Source organism: Lotus japonicus, chromosome 6 (genome assembly GCF_012489685.1).
Source record: "Lotus japonicus ecotype B-129 chromosome 6, LjGifu_v1.2".
Lineage (NCBI taxonomy): Eukaryota > Viridiplantae > Streptophyta > Magnoliopsida > Fabales > Fabaceae > Lotus > Lotus japonicus.
In genome coordinates, this window is record NC_080046.1 from 21,033,492 (window position 1) to 21,047,359 (window position 13,868).

Below are 13,868 nucleotides of genomic sequence, written 5' to 3' on the forward strand. Positions count from 1 at the left end.
TGGGAGAGTATGGGGTCAAATGCCCCCACGTAATTTTTATTCTGAATGTATATATACTTGACCATCCTTAGTTTTTCTTTGAATTATGTATAAACTTTGCCCCACCTGTTTTTCTTTTGATGATATATACATATATGTGTTGCATTAGTTGTACGTCTACAAAATATTCAACAAGAGTAGATTATTGACAAGAGTAGAATCTGAGGTCAAATAGGAAGATAAATTGTAACTAAATTTTTTTAAATAGAAAAATTCATTGGATTTTATTTATATGCACATATAATGCAAGAAAATTATACATGTATTTAATCACTTCCTAATGATAACTCATGATCAGAGTTGAGGGACATATAAGTTGGGAAAGGTAAGATTCAGGGATTAAATCTTAGATGACTGTAACTTATTTTTCTGATGTAAAGAAAACACTTCTCAACTTATTTTAACTTATTTATTTTTTGATACATCGGAAAACATTTAAACTTATTTTAACTTATTTATGATGTGATAAAATAATTGATTTTGATTGGATGACTATGTAAAAATATTACATTGTTAGTATATCATTATTAAATTTTTTTATATGCATGTCTAGATTTACCCCCACGATATAAATTTTCTGGATCCGTCACTGCTTGCATATCAGATAAAAATTTCAAATTAAACCAGAGATATTCTTTGTCAAACTCATCAATGCAGACCCAATTCATTAATGTTGTTGTCGACCGCAAATAATGGCCCCATTTTTCTATGATCTACATGGTTACAATTACCAAAGACGATAATGTTTCACCACGTCGCTCCATGTGAGGGGTATTATTATCCCTTCATATAATAATTCAAATACATTGTGGGATAACCAGAGGCACAGACACATAGGGGAAGTATAATAAATTTCCATTGAACCTGCTTTTTCTCCTTTCTGCTTTTCCACTTAACATACAATTATATCAACTCTTTCGCTTGTGTCTATCAGCCTCATCAAACTATTGTATTTGTAAACACAAGCTAAGGTTGTAGTTACAAAACAAAATGTCTAAAAAGTTCAATGTACAAAAAAGTTGAATCATTTTTTTTTGTTTCTCCAAAAGTAGATACACTTGGCATATGGTAATTTTTGCCTTAATTTATTACTATGCATGATACTTTGTGGTTCATCAGCTAGCAGCGGGAGCCCTTTTTGCAGCTAAGTGATCCAGCTGATGCTGTGATAGTACTGACCAATGATGATGATTTTGCTGCCAAACTTGATGCTCTGGCATAGCTTGAAGAAGAACCTGCCCCTGATGCTGTAAAGAAGGCACCGTTTAACATCAAATCCCCTGAAGATCTCCAATTCCAATTCTTCCATTGGCTCTGTGGTGAATTCTCACGCTTTGTTACCTGAAATTAGTAACTTGCATTTTTAATGAGCACCAATACTATTTGTAGCAAATTATTCAATCCAAAAGTAAAATGAGACATAACTTTGATTTTTCTTCCTCTTTGTTCAATAACAAGTTTGTTGGGGAGACACATGAGCCCAAAAAAAAAAACGAGATATCTAAAGAACCGATCGAACAACATTTAGTAGTTCAATTATGAACCATGTTAAAAATTGTCTCATTTAAGAACTATGGATTTATAGATATCATTAATATATGTTATTTGTAATATACTACAATTCACATAGAAAGCATATTTTATGAACCATGTTTTTCTTCTCACCCATCATATATGTAGGCCAATATCTAATTTTATGTTTATCTTACCAATTTTTAACCAATGTGGAATTCAGTTTAAAAAAAAAATCAATGTGGGAGACTCAAAACATCAATTTTGAAACAGCAATAGAGTTATCATTTATTAAGAGGAAATTCATAAATCTTCTCCATGTCTAACCTCTTTGAAGGTCCCATCATTAGGAGCAAAAAATCTATTGCCTTGGCTATTGATGGTTGGAGAAGCACTCCCACCTATGGCATACATTGCCCATTGCGTGTAGTCATTGTTTACCACATGGAAGTATCCATACCTGCATCTGCATACACATATAAAGATGTAAACAAAAATTAAGAGATAAAATAGAAATGCAAATTAAATTCAAAGACATACATAAAAAGCTATCCGGTTCAGATTTCGTTAGGATATGGATCAAATAATATTTATTAGAGTGTATCTATTAGGAAAAACAATCGAGTCTGTTTGGATACACACTAAAGAACATTCATTAGAGCTTTTATGCTAGAAAAAGTATTTGATAAACTCCAATAAGTACTATTTAATCTGCATTCAAACAAATTCTGAATAAGTTTTAAGAAGTGCGTGCTCTGCATCCAAACAGAGTCTAAAGCATCTTGTTTTGTTATTCAAAAAGAAGGTTTTGAATTCTTCATACCTTGGCATCCTCTGCACTAGCCCTTCTCCAAAATGGTTGAAGGCAACGGTGACCTGCATAGTCTTATCACGAGTGAAAGAATCACTATGGCCCAAAAGCATGACCTTGTTATGGTGGGTCATGTAATTGTTAGAGATAGTGATAGCTGTAGATCCATGAATGACATCAATCAATCCATCACGGCAATTGGACAGAGAACAATGGTCCACCCAAACATGGCTCCCACCGAAGATAGAAACCCCATCACCATCAGAGAGTGTCCTCCAACCATAATGTGAAGGTGAGTCTCTCACATAAGTATTCCCTCCTCTTTTGCAGTCATGGATGTTGATCCCATGGATGATGATGTTTGTCACAAATTGCACAGTGATGCATGGTCCACCAGCTATATGCACGTTTGCTCCTCTACCGTCAATGGTTTTGAATGAGTTCATCATGAGCTCTTGTTTCAGCTTGATCACCATGTCACGTTTGAAGATGATCCATAGTGGTTCTTCTTGGATCACACCGTATCTTAATGTTCCTGGCTTTGGGTTCACTGCATGATCACCTGGGTCAGTGACTATGTAGATTTTACCATCTCTGCCTCCAATGGCGTGCTTGCCAAATCCAATGGCACAATCTGCTAGGCGCTTACGATTCTTTGCCCAATTCGGGTCACACCTCCAACAATCATCAATGGGGTTTCCTGTCCCACATGAAAGAAATGCTAAGTTTCTCCTTGAGGCATTAATGCTCCTGCAACAACAACAAAAAAACACAGATTTTGATACCATTTTAGTATGACTCTAAGAAATGCAAGTATATACATATATTATGCGTTGTTGAGAAGTCTCATATTGACTAGAGAGAGAACGCTTAATAAATCTCTATATAGGAATAGTCAATGTGGGATGAATTTTATGATATGGAGGAAATTCTTGTTGTCTACCTTTGTACTTCTTCGACTACTAATTCAGGATCTTGAACTGGGGAAGAGAAAATGAAGGAAGGTAAAAGAAATAGCAAGAGTAACAGAAATGGGGTTGGAATTGCCATAACTATTGCTTGAACTGTCCACAGAATGAGAAACAGAGAGGAGTACTTGTTAGCAGAGGGAGGGTTTAGAGTGTGCTTGTGAAGAAATGTGAAGATAATTTAGAGTATATATAGGGAACACACTGGGAATTTGTGCCTAATAAAAAAACTATTTGGTGCTTAAGATCCGAGATTTCCACGATTTAAGGTAATTATTCTTCACAAGGCACATTATGAGTGCTTTGGTAATTATTTAAGCTCTCCCTGATTCCCTGTATTTTGACATGTTCGTTTGCTAATTTTTCAGGACCCCGTGAACCGTTTCATAGCTTAGTCAATTTCTCCTCTTTTTCATGTGCTGCTGTTTTCTTTTTTAATTAAAACCACAGAGATGCCCACTGAATTTTTTTTTAATCAAGAATCGAAGGCTAGCGCGCAAATGCATTCGCATAGACTAGTTTATAAGTGATGGTTGCACTCATTTTTAAGATCATTTTAGTCATATCTCTAATTAATATGAGATTATAATAAACAACATTACACTAATTAATCTACGTGTATGGTATTAGTTTCTTCAGTGTGCTAGTTAGATTATTCACTATTCAAAAATCTTTCTTCGTATTAGAATGTTGGGTTCCAAGTTTAATGACCAATTAACTGCACGCCGACACTTGCATAGTTGAAATCTTTGTCGGTAATTTGCTGTATATAGGTAGTGTACTATTCTTGCAGTTAAAGCAAATAGACCCCATCTCAGAATCTTGCAACTTAATTATCAATTTCTTCTGCATCTGATGTCGCTGTGGCCGTTGAAGTAGGTTTCTACTTCATACTTTCTACATGTTACACAAACACCATTAATGACATGCCATGCTATACCCTCACCAATATCCATGCATATATAATGTCTAGAACTATTAATTCCTGTTCCATTATCTCAAGAGCTTCAGTTCAACCCCAAATCGTCCTTATTTCGTAGTAGTATTTCTTATTTCGTATCACGCTTATGAATTCAATTGCGATTCTTCCAATATTTGGAAACGTCAAATACTCCGTGCCATGATCCATGAGTGGCACGTAATAGATTAGGAAATTGATGGGATCAGGATAGCACGAAATTAATTGTGACAATCTTAAATTGTTTTTAAAGAAGAAAATGATCTACTCTAAATGATGATCTGACGAGAACACATGCATGAGCGTGAACAGCGCAGAGAAAATGAAATGTGCTTGAAGGGAATCTAGATGACTTTTTTTCCTTCTTGTTTTCGGGGTTCATTTCAAACTCATGTTCCCTTTTAATATTTTCTACAAATAATAAATAAATAAATAAATAAAAGAGGAACAGACTACTACATTCTTATGTTCAACAAAAAAATAATAACTCATCGAGCACTACCACATTCTTACAAATACAATAATTTTTTCATTTTTTCCATTCTCATTGAGAATCATATCACTATAAGAAAAGCGCTAAATAATGCTGGTAAGAAGTTCATGCTAATATATATGAAAAAAACCGATGTCATAATTGATCTCGTGTCAGCTTAACATCAGTGTTAGAACTGTTGTTAAATGCCTCAAAACTAACGCGTAACGCCAACTATGCGGTTGATGCTAATACTTTGTGTTGGTTTAGCTGACGCTAAGCTAACACTACATATAATAAGATGATTGATCTAATCGCCTTTCATCAATTCGGACCAATTGCAATGCTAACGGCCAAGGCCGACGCTAATAAGACAAAATAAGGTAAGGTTTTCAATTCATCAATGGCTTAATTGCAACTTTGGTCCCCGACGTTTACCAATGCCACGATTTTGGTCCCCCACCTAATTTAATTACATGAATGGACCCCGACGTTGTAGGTCGTGTGCAACGTTAGTCCTACCGTTTATTTCTTAATGGAGGAGACTTACGTGGACGTCTAGTTGGAGAGAAAAAGGAGGTATGAGAAGAGAGGGAAGCACGTGAGTATCACGTGAACTCACGTGAACCTTATATGAACCCATTATACCCAAATCTGAAACCCTAGGGATCTAAATCGTGTTACCTTCTTCGTTCTAGGGAGGTCAGGGGTTTGGGTATAATGGGTTCAGATAAGGGTCACGTGATACTCACGTGCTTCCCTCTCTCCTCATACCTCCTTTCTCTCTCCAATTGGACGTCCACGTAAGCCTCCTCCATTAAGAAATAAACAGTAGGACTAACGTTGCACACGGCCTACAACGTCGGGGACCATCCATGTAATTAAATTAGGTGGGGGACCAAAATCGTGGTATTGGTAAACGTCGGGGACCAAAGTTGCAATTAAGCCTTCATCAATTTCATATAATGTGGCATGGTTATTTGATATGTTTTACAAGTCATATTAGTTAATTCAAACCATAGGTTAATATATAATCATCTGTCGTGGCTTGCCTTAAGAGAGTGATGGTGTTAGCCTCGATCGTAGGGAGAAGTAATTGTGGAAGACACTTTGACGCTCAAGTCATTGAATGAGCAAAAAAATAATCTATGGGTCTTAGAAGAACTCATAAAATGCTAAGAATGAATAGAATGTTGTGTAAATGAATGATATAACCTATATTTATAGGCTTGGAGTCCGTATTCGGTGTCTTTGCAAGTGTGAGGGAAGTCCTTTAAGTGGAGCTTCCGAGCGCACATATGGCTTGGTGCCATTACGCTTATGTAGTTTATCTCGACTCTTTGCCAAACTGATCGGACACTTTTCCAGTTTAGTCGGGGCTGTCAGTTCCTGAACCAGGTCGCGTTAGCTGTCCCTTATGGTGTCGGCTTAAGAGCATAACCTGGTGAGCCAACCGCGACTTCGTCAAGTCGAAAAACTTGTGGCCAGTCCTTGGTATATCAGTTTTGGTCATCTCTTAAATTTTGATATTTGCCAAATTTTGGTGTTCCAGTGGGTGCTCTCTCAAGTTTTGGGGTGTTTAACAGTTTTGAGTTGTTTCTTTTTTAATGTTTTGGGGTGTTTATATACTTTGTTTCACAATATGCTATTCATTATCTATTGATATTAGCTTTCATAGTGTGTTTATAGATAATTTCTTTAGTAACCTTCTAAAAGGAAAGAAGTTCCATATGCTAAAAAAATGAACTAAAAGGTATTATACTCTCTCATATTCAATGGGCACCGGAGCAACGCCTATGCTTATAAGCCTATTAATACTGTAATTTTCCTCCAAAGTTTTCTTGTATGCTATAATTGTTATGATTTATTTGCTTCCTTACATTAATACTATAAAGTAAAAATCCTTATACCATGCACTTAGCTATTCATATTGGGTTTCGTGATGAATTTTAAAGTCTTACACCATTCAATTTTCAATTAGTTTGATGACATAATTGATTTCTTAACTCTATTTGCAAGGGTTTAATATCTTTTTACTTTCATTGCGGAGTTTTGTATCATGGTACATTGATCCTGACATAATGTAGCTTTTACCTCTTATTTTTACATACACTTGTTTGGTAACAAATGGAAGCTGCACCATGTCTTTTACTTTCTTTGTGAAGTTTCTTGCTCTTACTTTTATCTTCTTAATTCTTATGTTGTTCTTACAATAAATGAAGGTGTGACATCAAACAACAATGAACTTGTTTTGTCCGATATAGATGACTAGGAAACTCACACACTACACCCAGACCATGAAAATGAAGTCCAAAATAGTTAAGAAGGCTCTACAGGCGGGTCTTGGAAAGTTTGATTTGATATGATATGCTCAGTTTAGTAATGCTTATGAAATTAGTTTTAGACAAATGATTAATGTATGTGTAGTTGTGTATTTTTTACTAGATTTACAACGAAATATTAAAGTAAAGGAACTACAGGTAACACAAGTTTGGAAGCTCGCTGAAAGTGAAATGTAATAGTTCTATTTGATGGAGTTGTACCAATAGGAAATAATGTCGACGGTTTATTTGGAGGATGCCTTGGTGTATTGGATATAGCATATGAGGGAATTGCTTGAAGAACCGTCTTAATAAATTTTTCTTTAGTAGCTTTAGTAAGTTTCATCTTTAACCTGCTCCGATTTGAACACTCAAAAGTAGTATAGATCCCAAATCCTAGCAGATTTAGGGTGTAATAACCTAGCCGTTTTTAGATAAATGTCAGAAGTCATTTTACATGTTACAAGAATTTCCTTTTATAGGGTATATACATGAAACCCTAATTCCTAAACCTATTTGGGCTAATTGGGCCAAGAGCCCTATGATGGTTGCTTTGAATGACTATACGCATCTCTAAGTGTGCTCCATCGCTCTTAGCTTTTGGAACTTGTTCTTTGCTTAAAACGCCTCTGGGCTAGACGTCCTTGGGGACTAGGGGTCCCACCCAGTCCACAACCCTCCTCCATGAACCGAATATGATCATATATCTAAGATAAGGTCTTCTATTATTATCTCGATCTATAGGGTAGAAGTCAAAAACAAATTTCTCTCCTTTTGACAATGAAACTTTTAATCACAAGGGTTCCAAGGACACATAGTTCTTATAAAAAGAAATAATTGTTACCCCTCATTTGCGTTTATAAAATGGAACGGAGGGAGTGTTAATTTTTATAACAAACTCACATTTCCAGAGCGAGGGTGGTGAAATTAAATTTTGATGCTTCTTGGGCTCCTGATCAGAACGTAGGGCTAAGGATGTTAGTGTGGAATTATGAGGGGCTTGTCCTTGTATCTTCAACACCTGTCTTCGGTTGTGCATCGTCTGCGGTGGTTGCCGAAGCTCTAGCGTTCAAGTGGACAATTTCTTTGGCGGTGGACTTGGGCTTTCAGCGGGTTTGTTTTGAAACAGATAGTCTCCATCTCTTCCGGTACACTCCCGATGGGGAAATTACTTATCTACTATTCTTAATGATTGTCTATTGTTTAATCTGTCTTTTGATTTCTTTTCTATTATTTTTTGTGCGATGTTCAGGCAATGTTGTTGCATACTTTTTGGCGGCCAGGAATGCCACCTCATTCTCCGGGTTGAGGAGGTTCCTCCTGAAACTGTTTTCCTTGTAGACACTGATATTTTGACATCTTTACCGACTTAATATGATGTTGTTTTCGTTAAAATATATATATATATATATAATGATTTAAATGGCACACAAAAGCTCCTTTCAAGCATCACATATTACGTACATCAATCTTAAAAGAGAAAAAAACCAAGGTAGTCAACATTTATAATAGTAGTACAGATTAAGAAAAAAAATGTTTACATTCTCACTACTAATGTGCACATGGGAGAACCGTACCTTACGTGAATGTGGAGACATAGATGAGAAAGCATGTTCGCCCATGTGGACTCTGTTCCCTTTCATACTCCTCTGAGTGGGGCCTAGTCTTCATCATCCAATCCCAACCATTGATTCCATTGACCTCATCCTAGTCTCCGATAAGATGAGCTTCGTGGCCCAAACTAACCACTTTGGTGTTTTGGGTGGGTCACTTTACTCCCTCCATCCCCATATAAATTATTCTTGAGAGTTTTTTTAATCTCAAAATATGAATCACTTTATAATATTAATTAAGCGTTTAATATTTTTTTTCTAAACTTACCCTCATATTTATTTTCGTAGAATAGCTCAAGTGGTAGAAGCTGCGGAACATATAAGTTGGGTATGAGAGGTTCAGGTATCAATTCTTGGTGGGTGCAATTTATCTTTTTTGATTCACCAAAAAAAAAACTTACCCTCATATTTAATATGAAATTGATAATGTAATTTTAAAAAAAAGTTAGAGAGAAAAGTTGATGAGTAATTTAGGAAATTCAATAAAACTTTTTACAAATTTAATACTAATAACTTCTTTTCTTAATTCGAGAGAAATAGGTAAATTAAATATGACTTTTAAATAGGAACATAGGTGGCATCAGACAAAAGTGCCTCTAACAGTCATATTCCAATTGGGTGATGGCAAATAAATCTGAACCTAAATTGCTAAACAAAAGGATGCCCAAAAATTTAATTGAAAAAAGTACTATATCCCCACTTCAATTCAGTAACGTGATGGTTCGTAGTGCCCCGTGACACATAATTTTCAGAATGTGTTTTTTTACTTTCTTTTTTTTTTTCAGAAAACCAACGATGTGCTTAAATACGTCAAAAAAAATGTCGTGCTTAAAATCTAATAGTGGATATGCCTCACATAATTTACCAAAAAAAGAATGTTAACACCGAAGCTAATCTGTAAGGTGAAAAGGGGTGGAACTTTGGAAGGGAAAAAGGCAGAGAAAGAGACTAGAAAATACATTGCACATGTGTTCTATCCTAAGAACATTGAATGGGGGTAGAGTACCCAAAGTGTGAGGAAAGTGATACGAATGTGTTAGAGAGAGTGGTTTTAACCACTAGAGAGAGAATAACTGAATTTCAATCTGAATATTTCTCAAATAAGCCAAGAGTCATTTACAATTGGTAACCGTCCCCTATTTATAGGTGTGGAGTTGGGCTTGGTGCCTCTATTGTACCTTAATGGGCCAGTTGGGCCTTGAGGAGAGAGGCTCAAACCCCTGGTGCGCTCCCTGCCTAAGGCCGATGCCCCTGGGCGAGGGACCCTGGGGTCTCGCCCAGTCCACAAGTCCACAAGACACCGAGCTCGAAGCATGAGAGCTAAGTGTGTCTTTAAGCAAAAAGACTTAAGGCGAAAGCCATAAGAGACTAATCAATGATAAAACCTATGGCGTTTAACAAATGAGCAACAGTAGCTAACATGGTCTGGTGAGTAAAGCTTTTAAAATCTATATTTTAGACTTCTTGCCGCGTTCCCCCTTTCTCGGGCGAGCAGAGTCCACAAGCAGTCTTGTGTCAATGACATTTGGTCCGCTCGCCCCATCACTGCTACACACGTGCTTTGAATCGTGACACTTTTGACATGTGTCGAGCCTTTGCCACGCGTCGCGCCTTGAAGTAGCGCTAAGGTCAGCAAATCCACCGAATCCCAACTGCTATCTCTGAAACGTCCCTTCAAATCGTGGTAAAGCCTGACAATTTGAATTCAAATCAATCAGCCTCAACTGTTGTAACTTTTCATTTAATGCACTGCCCTCGTTTCCCGAAAACCGCTCCACGCTTCCTCGAGTAATCATTCCACCTTTGTCATGATGAGGCACGATTCCCGAACCGTTTCTTATATCAATTTTTAAATTCCTCTTTCTTCTCTCATTCACCGCTTCTGGAATTCTAACAGAAGATCCTTTGCTGACAACTTTTCATCCTATACCCTTTCGTCCTTAACCTTCTTTGTTAGCGAAAAATGACTCCCCAACGCCGCACCAAAGGATCTTCTCGACCCCGCAACGCCGCTCAAGCGTCCCCCGCTCCGGTTATCCTTCCCCTCGCCGGGGGGTTTCTGTGAGACCCAAGTTTTTAAGCTTAGAATAAATTGATACAAATTCTATTCACGATTAGTTTAGATGTAACGTGAAGGAAAACTGAACAAGTGTTCATTAAATGGAATAAATTTAGGAAGAAGATGGTTCGGGAAAAGGTTAACATTATAATTGATATATGTAACACCCCGATTTCGGTGGCGTCACTTTAGTAACCAAAATAAACTTAATGCGGAAAAACGTACATATTTTTTTTTTTTGATAATAACTAAGACAAGACTGAATTAAATAAAACCCAAATGCGAAAGGCAACAGAACTAATATACAATATATATAGCATCCCCCGCTGTAAATAGCGACCTCGTCACGAGTAACCTCCAATGACGGAAAGTAGAAAAGTGTAACGCCCGTAGGCAAAATGTACAATCCCAAAATGTTAGGTCAAGTGTCAGCAACACAAGCCCTCAAAAATAAGAATAAGTCAGAGCTAGGACACTAACACCCAACCTTAATAGACTCTAATCACCCATCCCCCATACTTCCATCATCGACTCCCATCTGGTCATGCATGAAGTCCGGGTCCACGTCGAAGGCTCAATAGTAGTCATTTCGCTCCGGGTCTTCCCCGAACGACGAGGAATCACGGAAGAATCCACCAACGACATCTGACAAAAAGGGCATACATAGCCCCCCAAACACAGGTAGCACGTGCAAGGGTCAACTTACGGAATATAGGATAGAGAATACAAGACACCAGATAAAGTATAAGGGGTATATATATATATATGTTGTCTATATACATATAAGTTCTGCATTGTCTACCCTAAGGTTTAAACATAGCATGTTATCAAATCTCTAGTACAATTCAATCATCAAAGCACATAACGATATCTATCAACATCTACTCATCAAAACACATAACGATGTTTATCAACATCAACTCATCAAAACACATAACGATGTTTATCAACATCAACTCATCAAAACACATAACGATACAATTAGAGTGCATGATATGTCAATGCAACGTCAATCTCGACGATTCCGGAAAGAGTAGGCTGGGCACGTTTGAGTCGGTCCTAACACTGGCATTGTGTCGACCATAACTCCCGAGTGTCACTTACAACCTTGACATAGCCGGATCAGTCCTAACCCTGCGGGTCGACTTTTCCCTCCACTATGCCCGACAATCAACAGGTCGATCCTAACCTCACGGTCGATCATATCCCCCGTCGATGTCCGAATTACCCGAAGAAAGAATAGGCTGGGCACGTTTGAGTCGGTCCTAACACTAGCATTGTGTCGACCATAACTCCCGAGTGTCACTTACAACCTTGACATAGCCGGATCAGTCCTAACCCTGCGGGTCGACTTTTCCCTCCGCTATGCCCGACAATCAACAGGTCGATCCTAACCTCACGGTCGATCATATCCCCCGTCGACGTCCGAATTACCCGAAGGTATAAACTGTACCCGAAGGTATAAACTGTACCCGAAGGCATAAACTGTACCCGAAGGCATAAACGGTACCCGAAGGTATAAACTGTACCCGAAGGTATAAACAGTACCCGAAGGCATAAACGGTACCCGAAGGCATAAACTGTACCCGAAGGCATAAACTGTACCCGAAGGCATAAACGGTACCCGAAGGCATAAACTGTACCCGAAGGCATAAACGGTACCCGAAGGCATAAACTGTACCCGAAGGCATAAACGGTACCCGAAGGTATAAACTGTACCCGAAGGCATAAACTGTACCCGAAGGTATAAACTGTACCCGAAGGTATAAACATTATCTCATGATGATCTCCAAATCATCCGACTCATCTCTATTCGATGGTCAAAACTGCTCAACGAGCAAAGAGCATCAACATGCTCGGAAACTACCCGGTTCCCGGCTTATCCCTCGGATAGCCCAACGACACAACTGCTCCCAGAGCACAAGAGTATCAACATACTCAAAACCTCTCAACTTCCTCAACGCTTGGATCCGACGACACTTCTCGTTTTCCAAGACTAAGATCTTCATCCTAAGCTTCCTTTCGAGTTTATTATCATTATTTGAAGATTTTAGAGGTTGTTTAATGTCTTATGAGTTTTCTTTACAAAATGATATCCTTTTTAATCTTATCGCGAATCTTATAAGTTCCCGGGATCTCCAAATCCCAAATGACTCCAGAGAATGTCTCGATCCATGAAAACCATAACAAGGCCCGAATCTCATTCGTCCTATCAAACTTTCCCCAAAACTCTCAAAATAAAATCGGCATGACCTGCCCGCTATTCTCACTATTCAGAAACTCAGATTTCATTGCTAAAGCATAAATAACTCAGCACCATCAATCAACATGTCTTATATCAACATAATAAGCAATAACCACATAGCACTTAGCATATAAGGCATGCACCACACATCCTAGATTACCCACATAGCACATAGCATATAATTCAATCTCAAAAACAGTCAGTAGATGAATCATCTACATTGTCAGCCGAAGCCTCAGAAAACATTTTCCCAATCATACACAAACAAGTGCATAAACAGTAAATCAAGTCGAATGCGTCGACACCTAAAGCATTAGCTAGTAAGGTAAGTTGCCCTTACCTCTAGTTATTCCAGCGTTCTCCTCAAACGTTCCTTCACAATGAGCTCCTTGATCTTCAGGAAATTCTTCAAAAGAACCTTTAAAGTAAAACCACAGAATTCTATCAAAATCTATCGGAAACTAAGCTATCAATGCTCACTAAGGTTACACGAAGTAGTTCATACTCCGAGGTACGATAATCTAGCGCGAAAGGACAAGTTTTCGGAAGAATTTTCCCCCTCCTCCTCTATAGGGCTCGGCCACTTTTCACAATTGTTGGGCTCGATTTTTCTTCGATCAAACTTGGTTCCTATGCTTTCATTAGCCGTAACTAAGGGTATTCTGAACTCGGAAAAATTGTCGGATCAAAAACTGTCGCAGGGGTATTTTGGTCATGATTTTTAACTTAGAAATTTCAAAACTGAAATCCCAAAAACCAAATTTTGCAGGGACGTTACTAACGACGTTTATGACAACTAATCCTACTAACACTAAGCTAAGGCGATAGTTTTTAGCCTAAAGGTTGAAGCTTTACCTCAAAAACTCCAAA

At 37.8% G+C, this 13,868-nt stretch overlaps 1 protein-coding gene across 1 annotated transcript; it reads right to left on the reverse strand.

The window, feature by feature from the left end:
• Positions 1-873: 873 nt before the first annotated feature.
• LOC130725838 (probable pectate lyase 5) lies at positions 874-3,513 on the reverse strand. Its single transcript, XM_057577027.1, has 4 exons — positions 3,306-3,513; positions 2,375-3,112; positions 1,879-2,017; positions 874-1,380 (listed from the first exon to the last, which is right to left on the reverse strand). The coding sequence occupies exons 1-4, from the start codon at positions 3,410-3,412 to the stop codon at positions 1,159-1,161; spliced, it is 1,206 nt and encodes a 401-aa protein (XP_057433010.1). The 5' UTR covers positions 3,413-3,513; the 3' UTR covers positions 874-1,158.
• Positions 3,514-13,868: the final 10,355 nt, after the last annotated feature.

Bases quoted from the DNA above. Each gene is read 5' to 3' on its own strand.
- LOC130725838 (XM_057577027.1), bottom strand. From the start codon at position 3,412: ATGGCAATTCCAACCCCATTTCTGTTACTCTTGCTATTTCTTTTACCT. The intron at 3,113-3,305 runs GTAGACAACAAG...TTGTTGTTGCAG, and splicing joins GTAGTCGAAGAAGTACAAAG to GAGCATTAATGCCTCAAGGA. The intron at 1,381-1,878 runs GTTAGACATGGA...TACTAATTTCAG, and splicing joins ATGATGGGACCTTCAAAGAG to GTAACAAAGCGTGAGAATTC.